General features: G+C 39.9%; 1 protein-coding gene across 1 annotated transcript in view; it reads right to left on the bottom strand.

The window, feature by feature from the left end:
* Positions 1-18,830, bottom strand: part of DCBLD1 (discoidin, CUB and LCCL domain containing 1) — a 103,915-nt gene that overhangs the window by 38,075 nt on the left and 47,010 nt on the right. Inside the window, exon 2 of the mRNA XM_017863461.1 lies at positions 11,048-11,260. Coding sequence (XP_017718950.1) covers positions 11,048-11,216 — 169 coding nt within the window. The 5' untranslated portion in view covers positions 11,217-11,260. The remainder of the gene's footprint in view (positions 1-11,047; positions 11,261-18,830) is intronic.

Below are 18,830 nucleotides of genomic sequence, written 5' to 3'. Positions count from 1 at the left end.
GTTTTTTTTTTTTTTTTTTTTAGATTTCATGAAACAGTTGAAAGGAAAAGTTGCGAAAAGTATACATATTTTACACAAATAAGAGTGTATACCATCTTACTAAGTTGTGCAATATATATGATTTCCTAGACCAAAAACATATAAATATATTAAAACTCTAATTTGGTTTCATCCTCCCAGTTATGATAAGCATGTAAATATTTCTGGAAGCAGATCAAAGAAGGAAAATGTAAACACATACCCCTTTAATTACCCTTACCACACAGACATCAGTCCCTTTCATATTTTTATTACTGTGCTGCAAAATTGTAAGTACATTCTAGAGGGGGTAGGAGATACCCTCTCTGTATAAATATCATCATTGAGAGGATATTTTTCTTTTTTCTTTTGAGACAGTGTCTTTCTCCTTTCTCTGTCACCCAGGTTGGAGTGCAGTGGCGTGATCACAGCTCCTCCTGGGCTCAAACAATCCTTCCACCTCAGCCTTCCAAGAAGCTGGATTACAGATGTGTGCCACCACGTCCAGCTAATTTTTTGAGTTTTTGTAGAGATGAGGTCTCACTATGTTGCCCAGGCTGGTCTCAAGTTGCTGGCCTTAAGCAATCCTCCCGTCTCAGCCTCCTCAAAGTGCTGGGATTATAGACATGGGACACAGTGCCTGGCCTGAAGAGTTATTTTGATCATTTCATCATGATTACAAACATCAGAATAGTGAGTTTTAATTCAGGGTGGGGGACAGGAGTTGAATACTGGCTGTAGTATTGCCTATGGCAAAACATCCAAATTATTGCCTGCCTCAAGGTCTGACAGATGAAAATTCCTTTTCATAGACTAGAAGTTAACAATTACATTCCTAGAGTTAAAAGGCAAGAGAGAAAATGGAAAATATGATAGCAGTGAGGGGAAAAATAATTAATGGGAAACCATGGAAAGATTCTGGGAGTCTGTCCTAAGCAATGTCCTCAGTGTTCCGCCAGACTCCTTTAAGGATTCTCTCTCGTCTTCTGAAAAGAAAATCTTTCTCCATTCACCCCTGCCCACGTGATATACTTCACTGTTGGTCCTCTCCAAAGGTCTCCTGACTTTTAAAAAGGATCTACACCTATATTTAAATATTTACAAAGACAGTTTCATTGGAAATCCACATGAGAGCTCGGTGACTTCTAACTTTGATTGTGGTTATATTCTTGGGCTCAGGCAGTGTTTAGATTGGCAAACGTACTTCAGTTCAGTCAGATTGAAATCCAACCCCTCCCTAAAAATAGGACACACAATTTGGCATGGATGCTTGCTTCAGAACCAGCAGTGCTATGTGTTTTATAGCACTTGGACTTGCCATCTAACTTCCTACATTCTCTCACTTCTATCTATCTGTCTGCAAGGCAGGTTCCATCTTACTTTGCAGTCACAAATTCCCATCACACTGGGGCACAGCAGTTAATCAAGTAGGCAGAAAAATCAGGAAAAAAGAAAAACTTTTATCTTTTGTGGAATGTAACTGGCGGCCCTATATTGTGGGAAGAACTATCAGAGATACCAAATGGAACAGCCCTGTGGCATTTGGCACCAGACATGAGACTTCAGCAGACAATGGGCTGATTCCTTGGACAAAGGGAATAAAGGGCCAGGAACTATAGGAATTGCCTTCTTTGAGCACAGTAGGCCAGTTCCTCTCAGCACATTCCCTGTTTGGGGCTACTATTTCATTAGCAGCTGCAAGGGAAACCCTTTATCTTTCCATGTGTGAATAAAAGAAAGCTGTCCTATAAGGAAGAATAAACTGTCTGCTACAAGCCAAGTCTGAAATCCTCTTGATTCTCTGGCAATCTGACAGTCTGTACAGCAATGTATTGTACTTCTCTATTCTCCTGGACTGTGTGCCCAAGACTCTGGACATTACAAGGCAATGATGGTTTGGTTAAAAACTGTTTGTTCCAAGTCTCTTCAGATGAGTATAAGGTTTTTATCTTAAAACTGATAAAACTAAATTATTGTTTTATCTATAGAAGGGACATGTTTAAAAAACAGTATGTATGCCATTAGAGAAATAAAGAAACCTCTTTCTCTTAGTAGTATTATTTCTGATTTTTTTTTTTTTAACTACCATACTGTCAGTGGTAAAACCACTGAGAGATCAAATAAAACCTAACTCCTGAAAGATCTGTCATAAATCAACAACAACAACAACACAAAACCTCCAGCAAACCCTCGTAAACCTTCTGGAGCATCATCTGAAGCACACAATTCTTTCTTATGACAGATAAGAACACGCTTGATTGACCTAAGTGACCCTCCCTGGGAGTACATGTGGGTGGAGCCAGCCACATGGAATATTTGGCTGCCAGGAAAGTGGTATTCCTCGTGGCCCAGATCTGTGCTCAGAAGCGTGCTGATAAAACAATCTCTAGAAATGCTGAAGCTGCAAACACCACTAGATTTGTGTCCATTTTCGATGTGTTTCTCTGATGCGGTCAAATCGCAGATTTGTCCTTGCTTGCTAATTGCAGTAGGGTCATTGTACAAAATTACAGAATTGTCAAGGCCATTTTCTTTGAAAAGGAGAGAAATTAGCATAAAAAAGGGATATTCCTGGACTGTGCCATTAAAACCATAGTCACGTAACAGTAAGTGGTATCCCTGGAGAATTTTGGTCTCTCATTCCCGCACAAAAATCAGTGACAGATGATAAATGAACCAGGCGGCTTCTTAGACAAAGGTGCAGCTTTCCTTGGGGCTACAGGACCCAGGTCAAGAAGTGTGTCAACACAGGGAGTTCACTACCCACTTAAGCCATTACTTCTTTCCCAATGAAAGATGGCAATTACTGAAACTGAATCACAGTGAGTCTCCAGGGAAGTATTTATGGGGAAAGAGGAGGAGGAACCCAATAGCTTTTTCTCCTTGAGGCTTATGGTTGTGTTAAAAAAATACCTAGAGTAAAGCATTCTGGTCGATATAACATTTTATACGTTCAAGATTCTTTCTGAATTCTATCTTGGCATAAAAGGCAAAACAAAACAAAGAAAAAGCAGTCCCTCTCAATAATTTCCACCAAAGTAGCCTCAACCATAGAGGAGCACGCACTTCTAGGGTGTTTGCAGCCCAAAACAAGTCTCTGTGAGCTGGAAATTTCTTTGAAGTCTATTTGCTGTATCTTTAAAAGCCATAAACATTTTTCATTCTACTTCATAATATGTCTGAGAGACATAGAGACCATTTGTAAAACTGAGACTGTCAATCTTGGGCTTTTCCCTCCTTGGGATTTAAAAAACTTCAACAGATAAGATGTCATGAGTCGATCTTACTGCAATATGTCAGATAGGTATCATTCTAAAAAATGACATGCAGAAACCTGTTGTGATTAGGAGTCTGAACACTTAGTATTATTTCCAACTATTCCTATTTCTCTCATTCCTAGTGTACCACAAACATTAGCAGCTGACTTCACATCATTGTACTTGTAAGTCACTGACAAAGCTTAAAAAAATAGTGATTGGAAGTGGAGGTACAGAAAATGTAGGAGAACAATTTTTGAACTTCCTGGTACAAATCATTATGTAGAACACAACCAATTTAACTGACTACAATTAGGATCCTATAGTAAAGAGTTTCTTTCTGTCACTGCCACCATGCCTCCTCTTAGAATTTTGACTAAGAAACATTTTTGAACTTTAAACTTATACTGGAACTCTATGTAAGTGATTTCTCAGACTCCCACTTTGTTCTCTGGATACTCCTGTGGGGAGGCCTGGAGAAGTTTCCATTTGAGCAGGGCCTCAAACGCCCAGACTTGAATCCCAGGTCCCGCTAAGTGATCTTATAAGCATGTTAGTTGGCTTTTTTTGAGCTTCAGTTTCCTTATGTGTAAAGGCTGGTAATAGGACCTGTCTCACAGGGCTGTTATAAGGGTTAAATGAGTTAGTAACGTTAAGGTACTAAGCCCAGTGCATTGCACATAGTTGAATGCTCACTCATAGGCACCTTCCATATCATTACCCGGTCTTTTCCACACAATAAGCATAGTTTTAAAATTTTATGTAAACCAAAGCTTTCTTTAAATGCAGAGGGAATGTTTATAGAGGAATCTTAGTGTAAATTTCCCTACAATGTGAATACTGACACTCCCAATTTATCTTTTGTAAAAACCCAGATTTTTTAATATGTTTGCCAAAATCAAGCTACTTATAATCTCAGTCCTTGAACACTGACTGAGCATCTGCAATTGTAAGACTATGCTAAATAATAGGTGAATAAAACAGGATGAATAAAATGTAATTCCTGGCTCAGGGCACCCTATATCTGACAGAGAAGCTAAAATAATTATCCCAACCCGAAACTGATGCTCTACTGAAACTTTAGAAAGAGAACATGAGCACAGAAAAGGGACAAACTGATGAACATTAGAAAAGGTTCTAAGGCAGACAGCTCTGAATTTGAAACTTGAAGGGTTTACTTTTACATGTGTGTGTGGGTGTGTGTGTGTGTGGGTGTGTATTAGAAGGGACAGAAAAAGCAGGAAAAGAAGAAAAAGAGGGGGACATGGAAGGAATAACATCAACGACTGTAAAAATGTACTAGGCCATGAAACTGTATGATGCATTTGAGAAACGGCATGGAGATGAAGGACTCAGAAATGAGGTTAGAAATGAGAGTGAAGAAGAAAGCAAGACGATGTGTCAACACTAAGCTAGCAAGTTTCTATAGACGGTGGGGCACAATTAACAATTTTTGAAATAAGGAAAGAAATTATTGCAACTGTATTTAATTACACAACATTAAATGGCCTGGAAGGAATTGAGACTGGTGAAAGCAGAGAGGAGAAAAATCAAGAGGTTCTTCAATGAGAAAAAGATGCAAAGACGTAGACTGGCAGTGGCAGTGAAGTAAACAAAATAGCCAAACTGAATATACTGTTGCTTGGAGAGTATGTGTTCTCTGTTCATCTCATGAGGCTGTAGAAAATCTGTTTATGGAGCTAGTTCTGGCTCAGTGAACCCTTGCCACCAGCTTGGCATGATTTGGGCAAACTCTTGGATTACCAGGAATCCACCAGGAGGAGTAGGGTAGGGTGTGCTGCTGGAGCTTAGCCTCTGTTTTGTGAACAGAGAGTGCTCAGGGTATTATGAGGGGAACAAGGGGCATCTTAGACAAACAATAAACAGTATGCAAGACAACTCAGGAGGAGGAAGAAGAAGAGGGGGCTGGGAAGGGGGAAAGGAAGAGTAAAGTAGAGGGGCAGAGGATGGGGGGGAGGGGGAGGAATAATAATGGCTAACGTTTACTAAGTGCTTACTATGTACCAGGTATCATTCTTTAAAGTCATATATAAGTGTGCCAGTCAACTATATGTGGTAGATACTATTATTTTGCCCATTTTGTTTTATTTTGAGACAGTGTCTCCGTCTGTCACTCAGGTTGTAGTGGCACGATCATGGCTCACTGTAGCCTGGATCACCTGAATTCAAGTGATCCTCTTGCCTCAACCTCCCAAGTAGCTGGGACTACGGGCATGCACCACCACGCCTAGCTAATCTTTGTATTTTTCGTAGAGACAGGGGATTGCCATGTTGTCCAGCCTAGCCTCAAACTCCTAAGCTCAAGTGATTCGTCCGTCTCAGCCTCTCAAAGTGCTGAGATTACAGGTATGAGACGTCGCACCTGGCCTGCCCATTTTAAATATGAGGGAACAGAGACACAGAACGGTTAAATAATTTGCTCAAGGTCAAGCAATTTAGAAATAAGCAGTAAAGGCCAGGCGTGGTGGCTCACACCTGTGAGTAGGCAGGAATTTGAGGCAAGAGAGTCTAATTACAGAGTTTGTGCTCTTAAACACAAGTGTAATATCGAGGCAGCAACACAAATTTCAATCCGTTTTCAAGGCCAGCCTGGTTTTATTGATCCACACTGATCCAGGTGGGAAAGTCTAGAGTCTCCATCAGAACAAGCTCCTTTGAGACCCTGAGATGCCTATGAAGACTGGCCAGTGTCTGGTTCCTGCCAAGACTGCTCCAACAGCTCTTCAGGCAGTCCCCGAACCACCCTGAACTCCATCCAGTGTGGAGGTCACCCTTCAGGGGAAAACTCAGACTCAACCTTCTTGAAAGATCAGGAAAACAGAAATGCCCTCCTCTGAGGCCCCTACAGGCAGTGGGGGCAAAAACAAACCTCTGAGTGAATACTCCAGTCTCTCTAAGTCCATTCTAGTCAGCAAGACTAGAAATGGAATTTACTCAGAGGGCAAGTCAAGGTTACATGGTCACTAAAGGGCTGTAAAATTAACAGTAGTATCGCCTTCCCTCTTCAGTGTTCTAAATAAATACAACATTACATATTTAATATTTTAAATTTGTGCATATTAGTGTGACACAACGCCTGAATCAGCAGCCATTTTTCCTCAAAGTTTAAGATATTTCAGCGTTTTATATAACTAACCTCCTGTTATTTTACCACATATATGTAAAATGAGGGAGGGGGGAACTGAGAACAGGACCAAGGCAGTCATCTTAAATGTCTTATACAATATGTTTAAATTTAAAGAGATGTTCTTTAATAAACTACTTGTCTGAATCTTCAAATTCCAGGTTTCAAAGTGTGTTCAATCCTAGAACAGCCTGGGTAGGCACCTTAATCAACTTTCTATTATCTTATGTGCCCAGATTTCTCCAAAATTGTCTTCTACAAAAAGGCAACACCTTATATTTGAGTCTTTTCAAAGTTTCATATTACATGGGCCTCTTTGAAGAACAAAAAACTCCTCCAGGAAGACACTTCAGCTTGAAATAACCTAAAAATCAATGCAGTTTTGATTGAAAAAAGAAGAGTCATTTAATCAAATAGTCAAGAGGGAAGCAAAGAAATTTAATGCAGATTTAGTTCTCATTCTTGAAGGGACACATGACCTCATAATTTCTAATGTTAGGAACTGTCATAAGCAAGCCTTTTAAAGATTTCTTTAAAAAGTAGTAGTATTATGTCTGCCCAGAATACATAATCTGAATTCAATCACGAGGAAACATCAAACCAACTGAATTGACAGACATTCTGTAAAATAACTGGTCAGTATTCTCAAAAGATAAAGGAAGACTGAGAAGTCAGGACAAATAACTGCTTTATGGTCCTGAATTGGACCACAGACTGGAAAACGGATATTAGCATTTTTTCAAAGGGAGTCTCAGTTACTTTGGTCTGTTAAACAAAAACCTAGAATTCCCTTAGCTATAGTGAAAACGATGTCTACTAAGAAAAGTATGATACTTCTTAAAGATTTTTTTGTTTTGTTTTGGCCAGCATAATATTAATAGCACACATATCTTAGTGTCTTAATTCAGTCATAGGCATACAAGTACATTCTTCTAATGGATTCTTGAATCTGAAAGATCAGCCGTAATCATATGACAAACAGAAGAATAACAATCCCATTTTGTCTGTATTAAGAAACAGTGTGATCAAGTGCATATTTTGCCAGATTACTGTGAAAGTTGTTGTGGGTGTTTACACTTGTTTACAACGCATTTTTGCTAGCAAGAATGTGAATTATCAAAATACCCAAAGTATATAAACCAAATATTTAAAACAAAATTGACATGGTGGGGAACCATTAAACATTAACTGCATAACGATGAACACTATACAACTTTAGCATATTCACAATGGTTAGTGTAATCACAAGTATGTCCACTCTTGGCAGAGCTTGCAAACATTAATGCCAGGAAACATTATTCTTTTTCAAAACATCTACTCCATATTCAAATTCTGATAGTTTTAAGTTTTAAAATCCTTTGGCAGGCCGGGCGCGGTGGCTCAAGCCTGTAATCCCAGCCCTTTGGAAGGCCAAGACGGGCGGATCATGAGGTCAGGAGATCAAGACCATCCTGGCTAATATGGTGAAACCCCGTCTCTACTAAAAAATACAAAAAACTAGCCGGGCGACGAGGCGGGCGCCTGTAGTCCCAGCTACTCGGGAGGCTGAGACAGGAGAATGGCGTGAACCCGGGAGGCGGAGCTTGCAGTGAGCTGAGAGCCGGCCACTGCACTCCAGCCTGGGTGGCACAGCAAGACTCCGTCTCAAAAAAAAAAAAAATAAAATAAAATAAAATAAAATCCTTTGGCAGTGGGTTTTAACAATTAGTTGGTTAATAAAAAATATCGGGCAGGATAAACTAAAACGATTCTGCTGTTTCTGCCACACATATAATCATTAGAAGCCATCATATTTTGGAATTAAAGGTGGTATTCCATAACATGCATTCTCTCCCTGCTGAATTTCAGCAGACATTCCCCTCTCTCACTGGTTCAGGCAATATAGCTCTAGATCCTTGGGAGTCTGCAAGGGCACTAGGGCCCTGCGTCCGCAGCCATGCCAGATCCTGTGGCCACATCAGCTTGCAGAGTTGCCTCCCACCCTTCCACGCTTCCAGGAAGCTGGGCAACAGCTGCACAGGAATGTCCACTCTCTGAGCACCAGCCTGAAAGACAAAGCACTTCTGTCTCCTCCTCCTTCTGCATTCCTGGAGGATGTTCAAACAGACCAGGGGTTTATTTAACTACGTTAAAATATAGGTCGGGTTAGTGTTTTTGGTTACCGGAAATCTTTAAAGTAGCCACAAAAGAGAGAAATTCTGAGCATCATTACATAGTTTATCTTAAGCACATCCTCAATCAAAAATACTACCTACTTCTTGTGTTTTAGACGAAATTGCCGCATAATGTAATAATGGGCTAGTCCACCCGGGAAGGATGATAGTGCAAGGTGGTTTTTTGGTGATGGTGAAACCAGGAGACAACAGCAGTGGGAGTAGGTGTCTTGCAGCCACAGAGACACAGATATAAATCTCTCTTTCACCCCAATTGTACACTCTTGGGATCTTGGGCATGTTAACCTAATCACACTGTGCCTCAGTTTCCCTATCTGTGGAAGGCATTGATTATTTACCTTGGAAGGTGGATTAGGGGATTCTAGACAGTATATTTAAGAGCCAAGCAGGTGCCTGGCATACAATAGGCACTGAATATATTTATTTATATAATGAGTATACATTTTATTTCCAAAAGACAAACACTCAATTTATACAGAAAAAAATTCAAGGAGAAAAATTACTTGGCTTTATCGCTATGAATGAATTGCAATTCATTATTCATTTTCTAGTGACGCATCTAAGCTTGAAAGCTCAAGAATCTAGAAAAGAGGAGGCAGATCATGATCACCTTGCAAGCTAGCTTGAGATATGTAGTTAATTCCATTATTTTCTGTCTTTTTTCTCTTATAATGTAGAGATGGGGGTCTCACCATGTTGCCCAGGCTGGATTGCTTGAAATCCTGAGCTCAAGCAATCATTCCTCCTAGGCCTCCCAGTGTTAGGATTACAGGCATAAGCCACCGCCCCTGACCTTTTCTGCCTTTGTGTATATTTATGAATATACCTCAAAGATGATGGAGGAAACTCCCTGGTGTGGGAAAGCCACATCCATTCTCCACATCCTGCTTTGGGAGGATTTGCTTCCCTTAGTTGCTCTCACTCCAGCCTCTGACATGACAGTCTTATGCAACAGAATGATTCCGCCACTGTTATGTCAGCAGGTGGAATTAAATGCTCATCTTCCTGGCAAGGCAGATGCTTCCCCAAAGAGACCCGTGTGGAAAAGCTGCTACCGGCCCTGCAGCACTCTGCATCACTTTTCACACTGCATCTCTGACACTCACCCCCTCCTCAAAATCTGAAAGAAACCTCCTGGCTATTGAGGGACTCCCTGACAAATGCCTCCACAAGTTAACACACATCAGATTACCAGAGGTAATGGAACAGTAAGTGTTCTCAGGGGCCTTCAGCATCCCTGGAAGTGTCACCCTGCCCATTTGAGTCAAACTACAGTGAAAAAGTTACCAACAATTATATGGAAATTACCATCTTGACTCTGTCGGAGTAACTCAACCATCATTAAACAGACAATGCTCCTAGGGATGAAAAAACAGTCTTAGATCTTTTTATCCCATGGGAGCTGGTTTAGAGCTCTGAATCGCCACACGGCTTGTCTGGGCTTCTAAACTGTAGGAAGAGGCAGCAGGAGTGAGGAAGCAACTCTGGGTGCAAAGGTCAAGACAGGTGAGAAAGCTGTGAGTGTTTGAGAAATTATCAGTAGAGCTAGCAGGCAGACAGGATTTTACTTAAAACTTGTATCATTTTTAAAGTTGTGTGTACAGAGAATTTCACAAAATCTCTATACTCAAAATAATGTATTCAAGATCTTGTTATCGTTTTCAAACTGCCCAATTTCCTTGGGCTTAGGATCAAAGGGTCATTGTGACTGTGATTTCAGGTTCCAGTGGGCTAACAGCACATCTCAAAGCACAAAACACTAAATTTCAAAGGCTACTTAGGAAACTGACCTTTGCACTTGCCGTTTTCTTCCCCAGAAAACTCTGAACCCAGTCATACCTAAACAGTCCATTCCCTTACCTCGTTTTGGGTCTCTGCTCAAATGTCCACTTACTGATGATGCCTCCCTACCATCCCATTGGAAGTGGCACAAAAACAAAGGCAGGCTCTACATCACTTTTGGATGCCTTAGTTTTCGTTATTCCTTTTCTTTCTCACCATCTCTTATACTACAGATGCATTTGCTTACTTTCTGCCTTCCTCTCCCCGCAGACGCAAGTTTCATAAAGGAACTTTGTTTTTTCACTGTTACATCCCAGTTCCTGACAGAGTACCTGAAACACAGTCACTGTTCTATTCAATAAATGTTTGTCAAATGAATAATGAACTGTAGATGGTTTACCAAATGTCACGTATCTCCAATTCTCTCCCCAGCAGCACTGACACTCAAACAAAGGTTCTGAGACACACACAAGGTTCACATCTCCTTAGATGTCTTTTGCTGTTTCAGCTTATGAAGCAAATGTATTCTTCTAAGTTCCCCACAAGAGTTTACACAAGCAAGTTTCTCTTCTAATCTTCTCGGGATATAGTGTTCATTAACACACCACTTGCCCTTCTCTGCAAATATCGAAAATTTTGATGCTCAGAGAAACCCAGGTCTCTTTTCTTACCATATTGATCTGAAGAGCTGGTGAAGAGAAGATAGTCAGAAGCACAGGTCTGGGATTCGATATCCAAATCTCCCAACCTCAGAATCAGTCTTTTCCCCTTTGGTACTGTAATGGTCTTTTCGCAAACAGTGTGATTGGGGTAGGTCCCTGGATAATTCTTAGATGTCATTGTACCACTATCCTGATAAGTCACTAGGTGTCCACAGCCATCACCTGGTAAAGAAAAAAAGCAGGGGGAGAATAAAATAAGAAACGGTAATTAATTCTTACTGAGGACTGAGAGTCCAATACAATCTTCAAGTTATGTATTTTATTGTTTTGGGGGAGAAGGAAAACCAAAAAACAAAAAAGAAGATTGAATTATTAAACAGTATCTATTGTTATTTCATCTCTTGTTTTCCAGTTTTATCTTCTTGTTGATCAAAATGTTTCACATATTAGAATGGAAAGCCCTTAGGAAACAAATCATTTAATCATTATTTTTTTCTAATAATCTATCTATTCACCCATCCAAACTTGCTTAGCAGGCCTTGCATGCATTTGCCAAGCCACTCCCAAAGTCGATGTCATGTAATTCACAATGGAGAAAAAATATTACTCCCTGTAGAAGGTGGTTGCGCTGATTAAATGAGATAAAGTACAGAAAATGCTCCTGTTAGAATCTGAGGCTTAAGCTGACATAATTCGGTTTAGCTGCAAGTTATTTAGCTGGGGACTGGGCCTAATAATCATTTGAAATATATGTCGTAGTTAATGACAGTCACAGATTCTAAGGTTCCTCATAGACTTGGGATGTACAATCAGAAAATGTCAAGGATCTACTCTGTTGAGTGCTTTTCATAACCAGACATGGTATTAAAAGCTGGGAACACAAAAGCAGCACCTTGCTACCTCATAGAACTCAGAGTAAAATGGCAAATAGTCACACATTCAGATAACTATAATTATAGGTGTTATGAGTTATATACATCAGGGGTCTAAACAAAATGCAAAGGAGAGAGGCAAGAAAGAATGTTTCAGCAAATTACCAGCATTTCATCAAAACAAGACATTATCTGAAGACTTTTCTGAATAGGGAAGTTCACCTATAAACCTACAAGTTGTTCTAGTTGATTAAAGTGACCAAGTCGATCACACAACTATCTAAGGACATGCACAACAAGGTGGGCTGCAAGAAGAATGAGCATACGTTGCATTTAGGTTGCAAAATGCCTGTGGTTAGTATAGCTTCACGTTTCAAAGCAAAAATTTCTGGTCTCAGCTGGAGGGAGAGAAGCAGAAAGCTGCTGAAGTAGGAACTCTCAAAGGTAGTAAAATAAGACCTCTCCATCCCAAAGTCTCTGATGGAGAAGCCTCAACTTGGGTATACTGGGAATCTGAGGACTTCAAAGCAGCCTTCTTCCCTCCCAGCCTCTAACCCAATTAGAGTTGGATACACCTGGAGTCTTCCTTTATTCCACTTCCTTCTTGCCTTGAGGTGTCGGGGCCAAATGGTAATAGAGGTTTATTAAAAAAAAAAAAAAATTAAAAACTCCAGAATCTACATCATCTCAACAGCCAAGGCCTAGGGAAAGGATCTACCCATTATCCAGAAACTCCCACAAGATTCCTGGCAGCCCCTGGAAGGGGGCTGAATTGGGGAAGTAGAGTTGGCTTTAATGGACCAATGGGTTAAGGAGTGCCGGGGGGAAATTTAGACAGCCAAGATAAAACTACTATGAAGCCCCGAGATCTAGGCAGAATTAGTGAAATTTACATGGTAGGCAACAAGGATACATAGAATTTTTGGAGTAGGAAGATAACAAAAGAGGTAATAGAAAAAGATGATCAACCTGGCTGGACAATGCTACAGGAACTAGAATGGGGACAGAATCTGGATCAGAGAAGCAGTAGGCGGGCTAGCAATGGGGGCAGCTGGAACAGGAAGGAAGAGAACAGAAAACAGGGAAATTCTTGAGACAAAATCAACAGACTCAGGTTTTGGGGAATTATAGTGGGAAGGACAAGAGAAGAAAAACACCAAGGCCTTGTTCAGTCCAGAAATGACTGGAACGCTGAGGCCAATATAAGCAGCAAAAAGAGTCCAGAGAGGGGCAGGTTTAGGGATAAAGGTTGTAAGTTTGGTTAAGTTTGAGGTGACAGCTAAATTCCTTGGGCTCCCTGGCAGTTGGTAAACATAAAATTGCCAAGAATTAAATGAAAATGATACTAGAGAGATGCATACTTTGCAGGAGCACACAGTGCACAGGGCTTTGATTTAAAATCTGAATTATTTGTTGGCTTTAAAGGGCTTTAATAAAAAATACAATTTATAGTTTCTCTAAAACTGAAGGACAAACTGTGAGTGGTGGTTCATGCCTGTAATCCCAGCATTTCGGAAGGCCAAGGTGGGGGAATCGTCAGAAGTCAGGAGTTCGAGACCAGCCTGGCCAACATGGTGAAACCCTGTGTCTACTAAAAATACAAAAACTAGCCAGGCATGGTAGTGCAAGCCTGTAATCTCAGCTCCTTGGGAAGCTGAGGCTGGAGAATCGCTTGAACCCAGGAGGCAGAGGTTGCAGTGAGCTGAGATCATGCCACTGCGCTCCAGCCTGGGTGACAGAGCGAGACTCCATCTCAACAACAACAAAAACTGAAAGACGTGGCAACCACATGATCGGGCATTCTCACAGGGCCAGTGATACAGCGGCTGTCCCTTGAAAGGAGCCAAACACCTTAGTTCTTCACCAGGTCCTTGTTACTCACTTCTATTACCTGCCCTACCTTTGTAAGCATTTATTTTGAGCACCCCCATAAAGCAATCCTAGGGTAATTAGTACAAACAAATATGCATCTAAATATAAACACCACACAACCTCTCCAGGCCACCAAGAAATCTCCTGGTCAAATATTTAAATGTCACTTTTCTTAGGACTATGAAATTCTCCTTTCATAAAAGAAGAGAAAAACTTTTTTTCCAGAAAACACAGTTAAATAAAATAAGGAGCAATTATATGAATCAACCTACATGTGACTATCATATGCTAAATTTTATTTTTTTAAAGTAACATGTGTCAGCAAGGGAAAATCTTAGGGTGTCACTTTTTTCTTTGAGATGGAGTCTCGCTCTGTCGCCCAGGCTGGAGTGCAGTGGCAGGATCTCGGCTCACTGCAACCTCTGCCTCCTGGGTTCAAGCCATTCTCCTGCCTCAGCCTCCTGAGTACCTGGGATTACAGGCGCCCACCACCACGCCCGACTAATTTTTTGTATTTTTAGTAGAGACGGGGTTTCACCGTGTTAGCCAGGATGGTCTCAATCTCCTGACCTCGTGATCCACCCACCTCAGCCTCTCAAAGTGCTGGGATTACAGGCGTGAGCCACTGCACCCAGCCAGGGTATCACTTTTATTCAGCCCTGTAATTATATTTCTCTTCCACCACTTTCACTCTAAGGCCCAAGAGGAAACTTCTTTACCCAGCAATGCTGGCACAATGCAGGCAAGTTCAAATCGTCAACATTTCCGTCGTTACTTTGCCTGGGGATCTGTACCTCCTTGGGAAAATTTCTCTCTTCCATTAACTATCAGAACAAAACCCCATGAGTCTTTGTTCTGCCAAAGACCTGAATCGCAAAATAAGTGCTGAGTCCTAATTTATTAAAAAGCAAACTGTCATCAGAAGTTCTAATATCACTCTAACCTATGGAAGTAGACTATTCATGGAGTTTTCTGTGGCAAGACTAATATATTAAGTTTATTCCATGGGTATTAACCACATCAGGAATTTCCCACAGTTTGGGTGATTTCAAAGGATTAGGTAGAAAGATGCCAAAGGGTAAAATGAAAAACTGCTAGGGAGACAAAATGCCTACAATGTCATGTGTTGAAGAAGGGAGATGCATACACATGAAAACCAATAGAGAAGCATTATTTATTTATTTTTGAGACGGATTTTCGCTCTTGTTGCCCAGTCTGGAGTGCAACGGTGCAATCTCGTCTCACGGTAACCTCTGCCTCCTAGGTTCAAGTGATTCTCCTGCCTCAGCCTCCTGAGTAGCTGGGATTACAGGCAGGTACCACCGTGCCCAGCTAATTATATTTTTAGTAGAGATGGGGAGAAACATTATTCTTATGACCTCATTCTGACACTCAGGTAGCCTACCTCTCATAGCCTGACTCTCTAATTGACAATCACTGACAAAGAAGACAAAAGTTACTTAAAAATCTATTAGTTTATCTTCTTTGTCTTATGTATCAATGTCAGTATCCTGGTTGTGATATGGTATTGTAGTTTGCAAAGATGTTATAATTGAGGGAAACTGGGTAAAAGGTATACAGTATCTCTCTGTGTTAGTTCTTCCAATTGCATGTGATCTACAATGATCTGAAAATAAAAAGGCTAATTAAAGAATTGAAAAAAGAATGTCAATCAAGTTTGCCTGGCTGGGGATGGAAGTGAGGAGGCTTTTACATTTTCTATTTTATACTTTTTTATACTCTTTGTATTTTGTTATCCTGTATGCTTTCTCCCTCTCTCTCTCTTTTTTTTTTTTTGAGACAGGGTCTCATTCTGTTACCCAGGCTGGAATGCAGTGGCACGATCACTGCTCCCTGCACCCTCGACCTCTGGGGCTCAAGCAATCTTCCCACTTCAGCCTTCCAAGTAGCTGGAACTACAGGCGCACACCACCACACCCAGCTGATTGTTTTTGCTTTGGTAGAGACGGGGGCTACACCATGCTGCCCAGGCTGGTCCAGAACTCCTAGGCTCAAGTGATCCTCTCGCCTTGGCCTCCCAAAATGCTGGGATTACAGGTGTGTGCCACTGCACCTGGCCTACATTTTTTTTAATTAAAGCATTTAAACAGATCTGCAATAAAAAGATCTCTATGAAATACAGTTGACCCAGTTTCTTCAGGATTGAATTAAATGAAGAGGCACACACAAATAAGTGTTTATTTTAGATTTAAAAGATACTTATGTGCCATAACAATTAAGTGACACTTGCTTGAATCCTGATTTGAAAAACCACCCTTACAAAATCTTTTAAATAGATAACTGGGATATTAAATAATTTCAGATAATTATTAATTTTATTAAGTGAGATAATAGTATTGAGGCTACATAAGAAAATGCCATTTTTTTGAGAGATGCCTACTGACATATGTAGGGCTGAAATGACGTAAGGTCTAGGATTTGCCTTAAAATACCTGGAAAAAAAGGGGAGAAGCAGAATAAATGAAAAAATACGGAGAAATGTTGACAGTTGCTAGAGCTGAATGATGAGGGCTCACGGTTCTAAGAATATTAAAATTAAAAATTACAAATTAAAAGAAATATTAAATTAAAATATTAAAAATTAAAAGAAATAAAGATCCATCTTTAAGGGAAAAAAATAAAACCACGGTCTTATGACTAAACTCCAAGTAGGGTTGTGGGCAGTGACACAGTAAAGTGCCACCTATCTAACACCAAAATAGGGGGAACGGGCAATGAAAAGGGGAGGAGGAGGTTTTGCCATACGGAATTTGACCACTCTTCAAAGTGGCTGCTACACAATGTTTATCTGTTCCTTCCTTTCAACTGTAATTTCTTGCCAAAGCACATGATGACTAAACTAAGTATCATTTCCTCCTCTTCTAGACTGAAAGCTCCTCTCGACTATAGAATACTTGCAGGGTGGTCTCTCCGTAATGGGCCTAAATCCTGGTGTCTGTTTGGAGCCACAGCTGGTTTGTGACACTGACCACCACTTCGTCAAAACAATTTACAAGAATAAAACTGGATATATGAAGCTTAGATTCTGTAAAAAGGTGCAAGTATTCATGAGTATTTTAGAACTCCCAAAGTGATCTATGTATAGAATTTAAGTACACAGATTTTAATTCTGAACATTTGGAAACAATCTAGATTAGAAAAGAATAGCCAAACTGATATCTCCAAGCAACATGATGTTAAGGAAGTTAGTCATGTTTTAGAAGAATATTTGACATAAAAACACTTTAAAACAGAATATATTGTACACGGATAGATATGTAATATTTAAAGTGTTTACTTCTATGGTATAAGTTTACAAGTGATTTTCATTTTATTTATACATTTATCTTCTAAATTTTCTATAATATGAATACATATAAAGCAGAAAAATAATATAATTAAACCTACCAAGTTCACCTAACATTCTTTGTAACACTAAAGGCTACTTTCTTTTTTTTTTTTTATCTTGCTTTTTTTTAATTTTATTTTTTTTTAATTTTTTTCCCTTTAGAAAGTACATCCCCTCTTTCTTTTTATTTTTTTAATTAAAAAAAATTTTTTTTTATTATACTTTAAGTTCTAGGGTACATGTGCATAACGTGCAGGTTTGTTACATATGTATACTTGTGCCATGTTGGTGTGCTGCACCCATCAACTCGTCAGCACCCATCAATTCATCATTTATATCATGTATAACTCCCCAATGCAATCCCTCCCCCCTCCCCCCTCCCCATGATAGGCCCCAGTGTGTGATGTTCCCCTTCCCGAGTCCAAGTGATCTCATTGTTCAGTTCCCACCTATGAGTGAGAACATGCGGTGTTTGGTTTTCTGTTCTTGTGATAGTTTGCTAAGAATGATGGTTTCCAGCTGCATCCATGTCCCTACAAAGGACGCAAACTCATCCTTTTTTATGGCTGCATAGTATTCCATGGTGTATATGTGCCACATTTTCTTAATCCAGTCTGTCACAGATGGACATTTGGGTTGATTCCAAGTCTTTGCTATTGTGAATAGTGCCGCAATAAACATACGTGTGCATGTGTCTTTGTAGTAGAATAATTTATAATCCTTTGGGTATATACCCAGTAGTGGGATGGCTGGGTCATATGGTACATCTAGTTCTAGATCCTTGAGGAATTGCCATACTGTTTTCCATAATGGTTGAACTAGTTTACAATCCCACCAACAGTGTAAAAGTGTTCCTATTTCTCCACATCCTCTCCAACACCTGTTGTTTCCTGACTTCTTAATGATTGCCATTCTAACTGGTGTGAGATGGTATCTCATTGTGGTTTTGATTTGCATTTCTCTGATGGCGAGTGATGATGAGCATTTTTTCATGTGTCTGTTGGCTGTATGAATGTCTTCTTTTGAGAAATGTCTGTTCATATCCTTTGCCCACTTTTTGATGGGGTTGTTTTTTTCTTGTATATTTGTTTGAGTTCTTTGTAGATTCTGGATATTAGGCTACTTTCAACATTAGTCTCATAACATAGATAGGACGAAGTCTCAGACTGTCATTAAAATTTCAGGAAACAAACAGCTTGGAACATAGTATACTGTAGTTCTCACTTCAAGAAGTCCACAGTCAAGAGGAGAAACATATATTAACAAGTAAATTATTGAGACTAACTTGACATGTACAAATACAGAGATACGGACTCAGTATCTATTCTCCAAATGCCTGAAATTAATGGATAGGCCTCTACCTTTTAGCCTTTAACATCGGCTATTCAGGAATTGTGGATATACATGCTACTTTCTAAATAAGCTTAGAACAAATCCTAGATGCCTGTATACACAAGCCAATCCTTTATTTAGTCTACTTTAATTCCATCCACTACGAAAGGAAAACAGTAACTTCCCTAAAAGACTACTTCCCTTTCATAAGAAATCATGTTCCACTAAAAGAAAAGCAAAAAATAAGATATACCTGGTATGGACTAAGTTCTGCAATACTAGAAAGCATGATTAGACTTTAAAAGAAAACTTGTAACTGAATTGTACTTCTTGGAGAATGATTTAGGTGGAGTAAAATGAATAGTGC

Source organism: Rhinopithecus bieti, unplaced genomic scaffold, assembly GCF_001698545.2.
Source record: "Rhinopithecus bieti isolate Rb0 unplaced genomic scaffold, ASM169854v2 scaffold_70066, whole genome shotgun sequence".
Taxonomy (NCBI): Eukaryota; Metazoa; Chordata; class Mammalia; order Primates; family Cercopithecidae; genus Rhinopithecus; species Rhinopithecus bieti.
This window is presented reverse-complemented; position numbering and strand designations above follow the sequence as displayed.